This window comes from Protomyctophum parallelum (assembly GCF_964188405.1).
Source record: "Protomyctophum parallelum genome assembly, chromosome: 18".
NCBI classification, from domain to species: domain Eukaryota; kingdom Metazoa; phylum Chordata; class Actinopteri; order Myctophiformes; family Myctophidae; genus Protomyctophum; species Protomyctophum parallelum.
This window is the reverse complement of record NC_139716.1, coordinates 16,302,139-16,316,154: the sequence shown is the minus strand read 5'-3', so window position 1 is coordinate 16,316,154 and position 14,016 is coordinate 16,302,139. Positions and strand designations below refer to the sequence as shown.

The window sequence follows — 14,016 nt, the reverse complement described above, 5'->3', positions numbered from 1 at the left end:
ACGTGGCGATTTATACGCCACGTTGTCAGCTTGCACATCGGCGTTGTGCAATATTAAAGCAAACATTTTTAACTAATCTTTGCTTCTGGAGGTCCCGAAATATTTTGAGATGGGGTTCGGAGGTCACCTTTGTCCTCTGAGCACCACGGATCGTTTTCACAACACAACAGTATAGAGCTATTTAACACTTAAAAAAAACCAAAACAACATTCACCACAAATCTCAACTAAAAGGCGTGAGAGAGAGAGAGAGAGAGAGAGAGAGAGAGACACACAGACAGACAGACAGACAGACAGACAGACAGACAGACAGACAGAGTAGTGTATTACTAATCGTTCAATTAAGGCTATGATAATATTGAATAATCTCAGATCATTAAAATAATTTCCAGTGTGTGTGCTTGGGAGGCAAATCTCAATGATTGGGCATGGGACACAAGCTAAGGCTTGATCACCCTTTAGCTGGCCACCTTTGATGAGGGTGTATAGTGTTGGAAGGCCGAAACACCCGCTGATTCAAAGGCACACTACTGAGGATGTGTCCCAAAATTTACATCATACCCTAGTTAAGAAATACACCTCCTAATGCCACTCTTAACATCAAGGCAATCTCATGTGAGCCCACACCATCTATTGGCACAATGGACAGTCTTAACTGTTAACTAACATGTGTGCAACTGTGCACTTGTATCGGAATATCGGATTGGGCAAAATCGGTATCGGCAGATATTAAAAATCAAATGATCAGAATCGGATCGGGAGAAAAGAAACACTAGGGCATCCCTAGCTCGTGTTGTAGTCAAGTCCAGGGAGTCCGAGTCAAGACCCAGTCTGAGGGGAGAGCGAGTTCAAGTCAAGACGTAGTCCAGACCAGAACTTTGTACAACAACTGAGACTCATTATGGCCTATAACATTTTAAAAGAACAATACCCAAAATATTTTAAAGGTTACTTCCCGTATGTTAACCAGTCCCATAGTTTTAACACAAGGGCTAGTGTAGGTGGTCTTAAACCACCAAACCTTAAAAATAGGGTAGGTAGAAGCTCATTTAAATATACAGGGGTGGAGGATTGGAACAAAATCCCAAGGGAAATTAAATTTGCCCAGTCTTTGAACATTAAAAAATATATAGCATGTTGAAGAATTAGCTGATGGGCAAGTTAGTTATAGTATAGTATCTGTTGTAAATTATTGTGAATTAGGTCCTCTGACTTGTTGTGCAATCCTGATAATTCTGTACTGCTCATTTATGAATTGTATCATGAATATATCAAATAAATCAAATCAAATCAAATACATAAAACACTGCGAGAGCAGGCAGGCGTGTCAGCTGCGCTCCGTTACTTAACAAGCTAGCTGTCTATAAGCGCCAGACAGCTCTCTGCTCCTCATAACATGGATATAATACAATTATTTCATTGCAATGTAGTGACTCGTGATCTGAGTGGACTCGGTGGGGGGAAGAGTCCCGAGTCCCTAAATGGTCCGAGACAGAGTGAGTGTGTGCGTGTGCGAGAGAGAGGTGTGTGTGTATGTGCGTGCGTGTGTGTGTGCGTGCATGTGTCTACGGGTGTTGTTGCGTGTGTGCGTGCGTGTGTGTGGGAGAGGCGTGTGTGTGTGTGCGTGTGAGTGTGCATGCGTGTGTGACTACGGGTGTTGTTGCGTGTGTGTGTGTGTGTGCGTGGGAGAGGCGTGTGTGTCCACGAGCATCTCAGCGTGTTTCAGATATTGAGCTGTCCGTCGTTTCACCAACTCTCTACGACCTGGATCACTGTCACCTGGTAGAGAGACAGAGAGAGAGAGAGAGAGATAGAGTGTGTGTGTTAACCCATCTACTGCCACCTGGTGGACGCAGAGCCAACCGCAGACTGCCAAGCCGGTTGTAATGTGACACACGCTGGATTCACATCCTGTTTGGGGCGGCCATCTTAGATGCTAAATAAATAGCGTCAATGCTAGCGAGCTAAAATGAAGCCATCCTTGCGCTAGAAACCGCCAATGTTCCGATCGGGATCACCACATAATCAGCAAAGACCTCAGAACATCGCTCATTTTATCCAGAATCATGGAGAGCTCCGTAGATTTCGAGTTATTCAGCTTTCTAGTCAGCCTGTATAATGGGAGGTGGACGGCAGTGAGGATGCACGAACCCGTCTAGGATCACTAAAGAAGGAAGGGCCAAGCCAAAAATAAATAAAGAAATTGATATCAATAGAGAGAGAGAGAGAGAGAGAGAGAGAGAGAGAGAGAGAGAGAGCACGGACAGGAGTCCCCTCAGTCTTTGTGAACTTATAGATCAGTTATTTTTTGGCAAATGAATTAATTTATATGGTAAAAGGTAGTGAGTGGAACAACTGTCCAAGTAACGCAAGGGGCTTCAAGGACCCTTATTTGGAACCCCCCCCCCCCCCCCCCCCCCGTGGTAACTCTGTGGACCCCCTGTTGAAGACCCATGGACTAAGTAAATCTGACGACAATATCTCTAGAGGGTGCTAGGTGTACTTTTTTATTTGCATTGTAATCCCCAGGGGGATTTTAGATCGCCTCAAATAAGGACTGTCTTTTGAAAAATAGACAATTAAATCATCCCGGCCGTTTCACTCATATGGATATGAAGAATCAACTGACTGAGAGAAAACGCTAATGTTACTGCCGCCAAATTATTTATATTCTGGCTAAAAGGACAAAGGAAAGAGAAAGTAGACGGACATACTGTACATACATGATCCTCCAAAAATCTATAATGAAAATAAGACAAAAAGAAAAAAGCGCCTTGTGTTTTTGTTCGATGTTTACTTGAATACAAATACAAAATACCTTTAAAAAGTAGAAAATCAACAGAAGGTTGTCACTGGAGGAGAAAATGCTCAGTGGCAGCGGCGGGATTCGAACCCGCGCCTCCGAAGAGACTGGAGCCTTAATCCAGCGCCTTAGACCGCTCGGCCACGCTACCTCTGACTGACACCATAACAGCTCTCTCTCTCTGTGTGTGTGGGTGTGTGTGCGCGAGAGACAGAGAGAGTAATGTTCCTCTTCCTAGAATAGCTGTGTGTGTGTGTGTGTGTGTGTGTGTGTGTGTGTGTGTGTGTGTGTGTGTGTGTGTGTGTGTGTGCGTGCGTGTGTCGGTGGGGGGTGTAACTGATAGTCAGTAAACTGGAAGTAAAGTGAACCATTAACTACTATCCAACGTGCTATACAGTGGGGTACGTTTCGAAGGTCAAATTGGGCCCTCTAGGTTGCACACACACACACACACACACACACACACACACACACACACACACACACACGCACACAGTAAAGCTTTTCTTTCATGGCTTGAGTGCTTGACACCGTCTTATCACTGCTTGCAGATACATTTTTAATTTGTATTAGTTTTATTACCAGTAAGACGCCTGAGGGCGTGCGCACATCTGCCTGGGTGACGGCAGACTACTGGGCGAGCTCGGGCGCTTTGGCATGGTGGGTCAGATCAACATATGGAATTAATTCTGTACTGACCATATATGGAGCATGTCTTGAGTGTACAGGGTTTGATGAGATCAGATCAACATATGGAATGTCAGAACAGGTCAGCTCCATATATGGAGATCTAAGGGTGGCAGCAGGGGCAGTGTCTTGAGTGTACAGGGTTGATGACATAAGGGATCTATATGGGCTTAATATTGATGACATCAGGGATCTCCATACATCAGGGATCTCCATCCCTGATGATGTCACGTGATGTCACGAGGCATGACTATATATGGTCATGCCTGGGGTGACCAACCAACCAAACAAACAACTGACGGGAAATGCACAATTTCGTAGTAAATGCGACCTGCAGTCGCAATTATTATTTGTACCATTTACTAGCAGTCCTGTATCCTAGTATCATAATGTAATGTAATCAGAGTACCTTTTACTCCAGTAATGAGTATGTCCACAGCCGTCCTGTAGCGCAGTATGGCCGAGCTGAACTCGCCCTCCCTCTCTCTCTCAATGGCCGCCGTGAGTTCATTGGCCGCCTCCGTCAAGTAGCCCGCCTCCCCGGTGTCCTGATTGGCCAGTGGCAGCGAGAACAGCTCTGAGTGGTCGTTGGGGGAAGTCACCTGATCTGATAACGGGACACAGAAACAAAACCACACACCCTCAGGAGAGACATATTTTTGGGGGAATTTTGTGTTCAAAATGTACTTAAGTAAAAGACAATTGTCTTCTAAATCCTGACAGTTTTCTCAAAAACCTTTGTTTCTGTGTCAGTGGTTCTCGAACTATTTCATTTCAAGGCGCTACATTTTCACGATTTTTCAAAAAGCTAAAGTATAACGTAATGCTTAGAACACCAAAAGGGGTTCCCACCCAGTTTGGGTTTTAACCTACTCTAGATTTTACTGACAGAGGATAGACGATAAGAGGACAGAGCCAGGACTCCTCCTTCACCTGGGTGAAATAAATACCGTAATTTCCGGACTATAAGCCGCGGCTAATGATAGATATTGTTTGCAGCCCCCCATATGATAGATATTGTTTGCAGCCCCCCGCCCCCCATATGATAGATATTGTTTGCCGCCCCCCATATGATAGATATTGTTTGCAGCCCCCCATATGATAGATATTGTTTGCAGCCCCCCGCCCCCCATATGATAGATATTGTTTGCAGCCCCCCATATGATAGATATTGTTTGCAGCCCCCCATATGATAGATATTGTTTGCAGCCCCCCGACCCCCATATGATAGATATTGTTTGCAGCCCCCCGCCCCCCATATGATAGATATTGTTTGCAGCCCCCCGACCCCCATATGATAGATATTGTTTGCAGCCCCCCGCCCCCCATATGATAGATATTGTTTGCAGCCCCCCGCCCCCCATATGATAGATATTGTTTGCAGCCCCCCCTTCCCTCCTATGACAGATATTTGAGTAAATGTACTTTGTTACTTCACCTTGCTTGCAGCAGGGGTCGAAGATGGCCAGGTCGTTGTCAGACAGCGGAGGTGGCGGGGGCGGCGATGGCACGTGCCCCTCTCCCATGGAGTCAAACAGCGAATCAAATTCCTCCCGGGACTCCTGCGATTGGTGGGCTGCTCTGGTACAGCAGGGCGGGTCAGGGGAGGAGGGGCCTAGTGGTGCGTCTATGAAAGAGTAGTAACGGTGAATGGTGCAGTGGCCGTTTTCAACCCGTGGTCCACACTGTCAGGTGTATAGCCTGAAAGAGCCCTGTGTGTTTTCAACCCGTGTTCCACACGGTCAGGTGTATAGCCTGAAAGAGCCCTGTGTGTTTTTCTGGGCATTAGAGGGGCGGAAACAAACTAACTAGTGCTGGACACCAACGCCAACTTCCTATTGGTTCACCAACCTATGAGCCCGCACTCTTATTGGTTTAGTCACTAAACCAATAAGAGTTTTACTAAACTTTAGTGAAATACAAAACACCTGTGGTTTCCACGGCTAAGTCAGGCGTCGACACTAACGGTTTGAACGACACACTTGTGTCCTGTGTCTTCCGTGTGTCATGGCCACCTCAATGCATTTCCAATGGGAGTCACATGGTTTTATGACACAACCCCCCCCCCCATTGGAAATGCACACAGAAGACACTTTTCGGGGCAAGTGGGCATGAGCTTTGGGAAGTAGAACATATGGGCTGTATTTAGCGTGTCTTAAGTACCAGGTCTTATTCCCTAACTTGAGTAAACTAAAGACCTGTAGGCGTGATCAATGCTCTTTGGCCACTCAGAATAGCCAAATGGCATTGATCACGCCTCCAGGTCTTTAGTTTACTCAAGTTAGGGAATAAGACCTGGTACTTAAGACACGCAAAATACAGCCCGTAGTGTCAACCCCTGGACCAGTGGTCCTTGAGGGGGTTACAGGTGGTCCCCAGCTAAATGATGGAGAGGAGAGTTGCTAACCAAATGGACCCTTATTAGATCTTTTACTCTTGAGAGTGTAACATTTTAAACTTTTGGTCATTTTATCATCTACTACTTATGTGAACACCCCAGACAGATCTGTGGGTTTGTATAGGAAGGGGGTGGGGCAGCTAGTGAAATATGCCTTTAACTTTCATGCTACATTACGGTTATTGTGTTGTTATCTCTCCTAATGGTGCAATACAGCATGGAATTGTGGACAAAATGTTCTTTAGTTGGGCTAAATGTCATCAAATGGTGGTCTGTGGCTCAAATGCTGAATAAATAATGGCCCATGATAAGAGAAGAGTTGTAAACCTTTACCGTGCACGAACATTAAAAGCCTGGTAGATGGGGCTATTTTGGCCTTGTGTTCTTTTCCCCAGTAGATGGTTATGTTCGCCCCTAGAATAGGGATGGTAGTGTTCCTTGTTCAACCCATTTAGACCTGAGGCCCATTAAAAAAACAGTTTTCTGAAAAAAACATGTTTCCATGTCAGTGGTTCTCAAACTATTTCATGTCAAGGACCAGAATTATATGTAATTGGCCACCAACGTCCCCCATCTGAAAGTATGTTGTTCCAGGGACCCCCCCCCCCCCACCCCAGAAGCAAAGATTTGAGTTAAAAACGTTCGCTCTGAAAGAATATACAGTCAAGGATTTGGGCCACATTTTTCACGATAACAAACAAATAGCAGACCTACAACTACAAGCTCGTAGTGTGGCACTCTGTGTCACGCCATGAGCTTGTAGATCTGCTATTTTTCAATAGCTAAAGTAGAACATAATGCTTAAAACACCAAAATGGGTTCCCGTCCTGAATTGTTTAATGCGTTAATTAATACTGTATGCACCTTCATCATTCAGAGAGGCGTGGCTCAGCTCATCCTCCTCCTCCTCCTCCTCTTCCTCCTGGGTGGGCGAGTATTCCATCTAGGGGTGGGCGATATGGTGATAAATAGGGGTGGGACGACATATCGTTATCGTGATATACAGTATATCGACGCAATATATATTGTATCGTCCTCACAATATCGTGATATTGATTAGTTAGTACCGGTAGTAGTAGGCTAGTCTACCCAGTTACAGATATCGTAAATGGTAAATGGTGCATTTATATAGCTTTACATTCACCCATTCACACACACATTCATACACCAATGGCGGAGGAAACCATGCAAGGCACCAACCTGCACATCAAGAGCAATTAGGGGTTCAGTGTCTTGCTCAAGGACACTTAAGCAATATTACACTCGAGGGTGTGGTTTAATGTGATTGTGGTTTAACAGTTACCCTTAAAACTAAGAAAATCGCTGAAAAAACATATTTTTTTAATGGCAGATAGTCACTACGACCCCAAATGTCCCAAGAAACTAGCTAGCCTAGGCACCGAGTTTGGGAAAACAGAGCATCCGAATCCTTTGTTTTGATTAGGTGTGGAGTGGTGCTCGTTTGAACCACGGCTAGAAGGCTGCTTCAACCAATCAGATTGCTTCCTCGAAACGCCCTGTTGTATAATTTGACACTAACTCTGGGGGAGCCCGGGTTTCGAACCGGTCACTCTACCCCTGAGCCACCGCCGACCCTAAAAAGAATGGTGATAGTATTGTGGATGGTGCTACCTCCATCTCGTGGTAGGCCTCGGCTGCCACCTCGGGCTGGCCTAGCTCCAGCCCCTCCCCCTGCAGGTGGGAGGAGGAGCCCAGGTCCTGGGGCAGGGCGGGGGCCTCGGTGCCCGCCTGCTCCTCCACGGGCTCGCAGTCCGACGCCCGGCGCCGCGGCAACGGGATGAGAGGGGGGGGCAGGGGGGACGAGGAGGGGGGCATAGAGGAGGGGTCCAGGGGTCGGGTCACCTCTCCGCCCTAAGGGGGGGGGGGGGGGGGGGGGGGGGGGAGACAGAGAGAGAGACAGAGCTGGCTCAATGCAGTGTTGTTTTTATTTTAGTTTTAGTCATAGTCTCTTCCATAGTTTTAATTTAGTTTCAGTCACATTTTAGTCACCTGGAATGTGACTAAATATCATAGGATTTTAGTCGACTAAATCTACAGTTGATTTAGTCGACAAAAAGTTATTTTGGCGGCCGTTGATGCTGTCGTAATGGCTGATTTGTGTAAAATGACTTATACTGGATCTCTTGTCCACTAGTCCCTTCCTAACATTTTAGTCTAGTAGTATTTGTTGACGAAATTGTCAGTATATTTAGTCATAGTTTTAGTCATCATGGCTTAGTTTTTATTTAGTTTTTATGTAGTTTGTCAATGGAAAAAGCTAGTTGACGAACATTTTTCGTCTTATTTTTATTTGACGAAAACAACACTGGCTCAATGGTGTAAGGCAGTGGTTCTCAAAGTGGGGTGCAGGTACCCACAGGGGTCCATGAGGTGGTTCTAGTAAGTAGGGGGTCCAAGGAGGAATAGGTTCATAATATTGCAGGGGTGCCCAAAAGTAGATCGCCATCTACCAGTAGATCACGAAGGCTGTGCAGGTAGATCACATGACATCGCCCTAAGAATACGTGTGTGTGTGTGTGTGTGTGTGTGTGTGTGTGTGTCTGTCTCACTCTAAAGAAGTCTTTGAGTTGGGGACTGTTGTACAGAGCAGGGATGTTGGTGCTGAACGTCAACATGCTCTCTGCTGCCTTTCTCCTCTCCTCAATCACTGTCTCCTCAAACCTACCTGATGGGGAGAGAGAGAGATAGATGTTTTACCCATTTAGGCCTGAAATGTAACAGTTTTCTGAAATACCTTATGTTTCTATGTCAGTGGTGCTCAATATTTCATGTCAAGGACCCCAAAAAGTATATGTAATTGGCCACCGAACCCATCTGAATATATGTTATTCCAGGAACCCCTCAGAAGCAAAGATTTGAGTTAAAAACGTTTGCTGTGAAATAATATATATTCAAAGATTTGCAACACATTTTCACAATTTTTCAAAAATAGCAGACCTACAACTTAAGCTATGAGACTGAAAACTATGAAACTGAAACTGAACTGAAACTATATGACAATAAACCAAACCAAACAAATAATTAGTTGTTTTTCTTCTTTCTAATTATTTGTCCCTCGATTATGTCGCGCACGCAGACCTCTACGCTCACAACAGTCGCATCCGCGATGCAATGTGAGCTTGTATATCAGCTGTTCTCTGCGTGCAATACTGTTGCACAATGAAGTATAAATGTCTCCTAGGGTGCACCTCACTAGTCAACACACAAGAGGAGGTTGAATGAACTGAAACCAGCGCTCCCCCAAAACAACAGGTTTGGAGATCTGTTGGGAATTGATTACATGAAACAGTCACCCATGCGACCAGTCTCAATGTTTTTAAACAAATAATTGGTCTATAGAGACCAGGGGCCTGTTTCACGAAACTTGGATTAGAGATTAAGCCAGGATTTAACACATATCCTGGTTTAATATATCCTGGATCAGCGATTAACCGGTTTCATGAAAGCTGGTTAATCTTGCCAGATTAATTTAACCAGTTAACCTGGATATGTTGAGGCTTGATTCGGTTTCATGAAAGTGATGCTACATTAGTTACCATGGAAACAAATGCTTTGGATTTAGCCTGCTCCGGACCAGGCTAACAGCCAGGTTTAACCTAATCCTGATCCTGTCTTTACTGTTCATTAAGCAGTCAAACTGATCACAAACCAATGATGTTTTCCAGATTTATTCAATTATTATGTGTTTATGTTGCCTTATTTGTATCGGTCTGCATTAAAGGACTAATTTAAGCACTATATAAAATCAAATAACCAAAATATATAGGCTGCACAACATCATGACAGCTTGTGAGCTTGTAGATCAGCAGGTGAATGTTCCCCATGAATAGGTTTGCTGTCGTGCAAGTGCACGGTTAAGAAGAATTATTATATTATATTATTTTTTTATTTTTTTGTAAAAGTGAAAACCACTAAATATTACCATTACTCATTGTTTTACAACATATTACCATTGTAACGTTTCACCCACTACTAGTCCTACATACTTACACCTAGAAACCCCATTCAAACCTATTTAGGTTCATCCTACGGTGGACATATGTGCCTGAAAAGGAATCTTTGAAATGTTTCATAGTTTTAGAAATATAGTGCTTTCAAATTTGAGACATTTATAGGCAGATAGTGGCAATTCAAAAAATTACTTTCACCTAGAAACTCCATTCACACTTTGTAAAATTCAGCTTACTGTGGAGACACATGCTGGAACTTTTTACTTTGAAATGTTTTGTAGTTTCTGAGTTATTTAACTTAAACGCCCAATGCATTCTCAATGGCAATAGCACAAACTTTGGCATGCTACATGAACCCATGACCTCACCAGTCTGACCCCTGTCTGGACAACAACCCCCTTCCCCAAAGGTAGCTCCCTCAGAGGAGGGAGTTATGGCCAAATATCACAATGCGACAATATTATTATGCTTACAATATTAAGAATTCTGTTTTAAGTTAATAGTAGTGGTAAAATGTAAACTATATTTTTGGGGTAGTTAATCATTCAGTCTATCCACTATTGAGAGTATGTTCTCTCTTTAATTACAGCAGCAGTATTTATTTTAGAAGCTTAAATCCTTGTATCAGTAAGTCTTGAATAGATTCGTAAAGATAATGAGATAATACAGAAGGGGGCTGTAATGCAACAATTAAGGATGCAAACTGCCTTAATACCCCATGAAGAAAAAGGATCAGTAAATCTGTGATCCACATAATGGGTCTAGAGACAAAAAGCCAGACTGTCATGTCTATTAAGCCAGGCTTGCTGATCCCGGCTCGCCAAATCCGCCAATTCTGAGCCTCGCTTGGCTTTAGTGGAACGGAATAAACCAGGCTGTAAAGACCAGGATTGAAAAAGCCTGGTTTTGGCCTAAATCCTGGATTAGTTAATCCAAGTTTCGTGAAACAGGCCCCTGGATTACTGCATGTTTGTGTGAGGGTACCTACCCTCACACAAACGTCACAGCACATTGACTAAAGCATTAGAGCCACTAGGTGGCGCAGTTTACCTCTGACTCACAGACTATGTCGCTTATGTTGTGTGGCTCATTGGTTTTCGGTTACAAAAATGCCAACACGGCATGACAATCATAGACACGTCCCAATTATTACATTATCGCCTAATCGTAATTATTTTAGAAACAAAAGGCAGAAATATCAGATCTACAAGTGTTGTAAGCTTCCTGTTGTAAGCTTTCCGCTTTCTTGTCAATTATTTGGAAAGCAAAATCACACCTGTGTGAACTGAGTGGTGCAATCCGGTTCCGGCGAGCCGTCCCACGTCCGAAACGGTTGAGAAAATGACAGAGTTACTGTGTGAGGGAATTAGCAGACACCTCTCTCTCCCCCTCCCCCCTCTCTCTCTCTCTCTCTCTCTCTCTCTGTAATTAGCAGGCAACAGTGCAACACTATCTCTCTCTCTGTTTCTAGCACAACAGCGCCACTTTTGTACACATGGACATTGGGACATTGCTGTTCCTTGAAGTGGTTGCACCACTCAAAAAAAATATTGCAGTGTGTGTGTGTGTGTTTGTGTGTGTGTGTGCACCGTACCAAAGACCTGAGCCCGTGGGAAGTGGGGGAATTGTTCTTCTCTCCTGAACAGGTTGCGGTGTGTGTAGCTCAACTCTCCGTGAAGTTTCTTCAGCTCAGAGAACCTCCTCCACACCGCAACCTCCTTCACGTCCTCCGGGTGGCGCTTGGACACAAACTGCACCACAACACAACATTCATTAGAAACTGCTAATCTGTGGGGTTTTTTATCAGAGTAGTAGTACTAGTAGCGATGTAGTGGTGAGATATTCATGATTGGCCTGGCCTCTAAGCCAATGGGAGACTAGCATTAAACGGCCAATGGGACAGTAAGCCCCACGGCCAATGGGACCCTAAGCCCCATATAGGATAGCGGGTAAACAATGAAAGTAGCATATGTCTAAACAACATGCTATAACATTCTGTACATTATAATCTACTAGAGCGGTGCCCGTTGGAGCCTCTACAGTACGGTGCCCGTTGGGCACTGGCCTACTTGGAATGATGCAAGTTGGAAATGCATGCCCCACCCAGATATTATGTCTGTGTCCTTTTATGCCCATATATGGAGTTCTTTGTCAGGCATGCCCAAATATGGAGTCTATGCAGACGTCAGAATGATGTCAGAAAAGGCCAGCTCCATATATGGACACTGGGGCAGGGGCCCAGTCCGGAGCGGTTCTGGACAACCTTGGGTCCGACTGACTCGACACCGGGCACTGCACTCCCTGTGGGGGTGTGGAACGCGTGTGTCGAATTTTAAGTTGGTGGGGTGAATGGTTCTCGAGTTACGTGGATTTCAGACGTACGTACAGACAGACAGACCGACTTCAATTGGTGCATTTATAGATAGATATGATAGCAGCTAAAGAAGGAACCTAGCAACTGTCTAAACAACATGCTATCTAAATAACAGATTTTGATTATTATTACAAACGTACATTAACCACTTCAGCCATACTGTATAGGCTAATTTGGCTACTTTCAAAGGATTTTCATACATTTTAAATGGGACATTTTACTTTTAGTCTTTTACTACTCTCATATCTTGAAGTTGATGCCAATTATTGTGTACTTATACTCAAGTACATTTTTTAATACTGTAATTTGATTTGCAACAACCGAGAGTTCGTAACCAAATGGACCCTTGATTGATTGACGCATTTATTAACAGCTTGAAGCACAACTCAATACAAAAACTGTTAACTGTGAGTGGACAACACCATAAAGCATCAAACTTGTTTACAATACTAGGGTCCAGCATTTTCAAATCATCATACACATTGATTTATTGAAGAATTTATCAACAGTTTTGGAGAATTACAGTACATTTCAAGCACCCATAAAGCTTTACACTTGTTTGCAATAGGGTCCACCATGTTCAATTCGTCATAACATTTATGGGTGGGGGATTCGATTTTACTGGGGCCAGTTTCGAATTGCCCTTTGAGAGCGGTTTTGAAGGAGTCAATTAAGGGATTCACATGTCTTAATGACAGTTGGTAGGGCGTTCCACATTTTGGTGGCATGAAATTTATTTAGTCCCTTGTTTGTGCCGAACTTATAGACAAAGATAAAACCAAATGGACCCGTATAGCCAAGGTGTCCATGGTTTAATTTTACACTCTCAGTAGTTAAAAAAGTATTGTTAAACATATGCATTAATTAATTTTCAAATACTCTACAGTCTACACAATTAGAGAATGTAAAAGAACTGTTATTGTGGTCAAGGTTTGCCTATCTCCTATCTCCTCCTATCTCCTTCTACAGCATGGAATTGTTGCCGAGAGGCTAAATGTCATCAATGGTGGTCCGTGGCTCAAATGCTGAATAAATAATGGACCTTCATATGAAAAAGGTAGAAATCCACTGGACTATATATTAATATAATTGCTAAACACAGGATAAAAGCACAGACCCGTGCAGTGACCCTGTACTCCGTGTGTCCCTTCTCGTGTGTGCGTGGATCCGCCACGGTGAACGAACGGTAGTATTCCTCCTTCATTTTGTTACGAGACATTATTATAATATTATTTTATGAATGAAAACACGCTAAAATAAAGTGATAACAACACTGGTTCCTTCCTTCTTCGACACGCTCCTCCTCCACTCTCACTACCGGGTTGCAGTGTTGCCAGAGTTTGTGAGAGAAATAAGAAACCAGATCTATGAAAACCAAGGTCTATGAAAACAAGCCAAAAAGCAGCGACTCACTCACTTGTGCTATTTAATTTGAAGCAGCAGATCTACAAGCTCGTAGCTTGTTGATTTGCTATTTTCAAAACATCTTGAGGAGAAAAATATTATGGAATATTTGGAAATCTGGTACTGCGGTGGTTATAGTTTTACTGAGGTTAGGCCGGTTAGGCTAGTTAGGTTGACATGTAAATATTTGAAAACCACTGGTTTAAATAATAATTAAACGAGACTTTAGAAACAAGGCAAAAAAACCCGCAACCCAGCCGTAACAGAATTAACTACCAATGATATAAAGCTAACCTTTCAGAAAACGAGCCCTAAGTCGCTTAGCATAAGCTGACATGGCGACCCTGGTTACGTTACGAACACGACGCGATGACGCCCGA

General features: G+C 43.8%; 1 protein-coding gene across 1 annotated transcript; it reads right to left on the bottom strand.

The window, feature by feature from the left end:
* Positions 1–393: 393 nt before the first annotated feature.
* snx15 (sorting nexin 15) lies at positions 394–13,540 on the bottom strand. Its single transcript, XM_083788670.1, has 8 exons — positions 13,350–13,540; positions 11,453–11,609; positions 8,458–8,573; positions 7,520–7,759; positions 6,752–6,830; positions 4,928–5,116; positions 3,899–4,096; positions 394–1,778 (listed from the first exon to the last, which is right to left on the bottom strand). Exons 1-8 carry the CDS (start codon positions 13,449–13,451, stop codon positions 1,648–1,650), a joined length of 1,212 nt encoding a protein of 403 aa, XP_083644796.1. The 5' UTR covers positions 13,452–13,540; the 3' UTR covers positions 394–1,647.
* Positions 13,541–14,016: the final 476 nt, after the last annotated feature.

Coding starts and splice junctions, on each gene's coding strand:
- snx15 (XM_083788670.1), bottom strand. CDS start 13,451: ATGTCTCGTAACAAAATGAAGGAGGAATACTACCGTTCGTTCACCGTG. Junction 7,760..8,457: donor AACTCAAAGACTTCTTTAGA/GTGAGACAGACA, acceptor CCCCCCCCTTAG/GGCGGAGAGGTGACCCGACC. Junction 1,779..3,898: donor ACTCATTACTGGAGTAAAAG/GTACTCTGATTA, acceptor TCTCTCTACCAG/GTGACAGTGATCCAGGTCGT.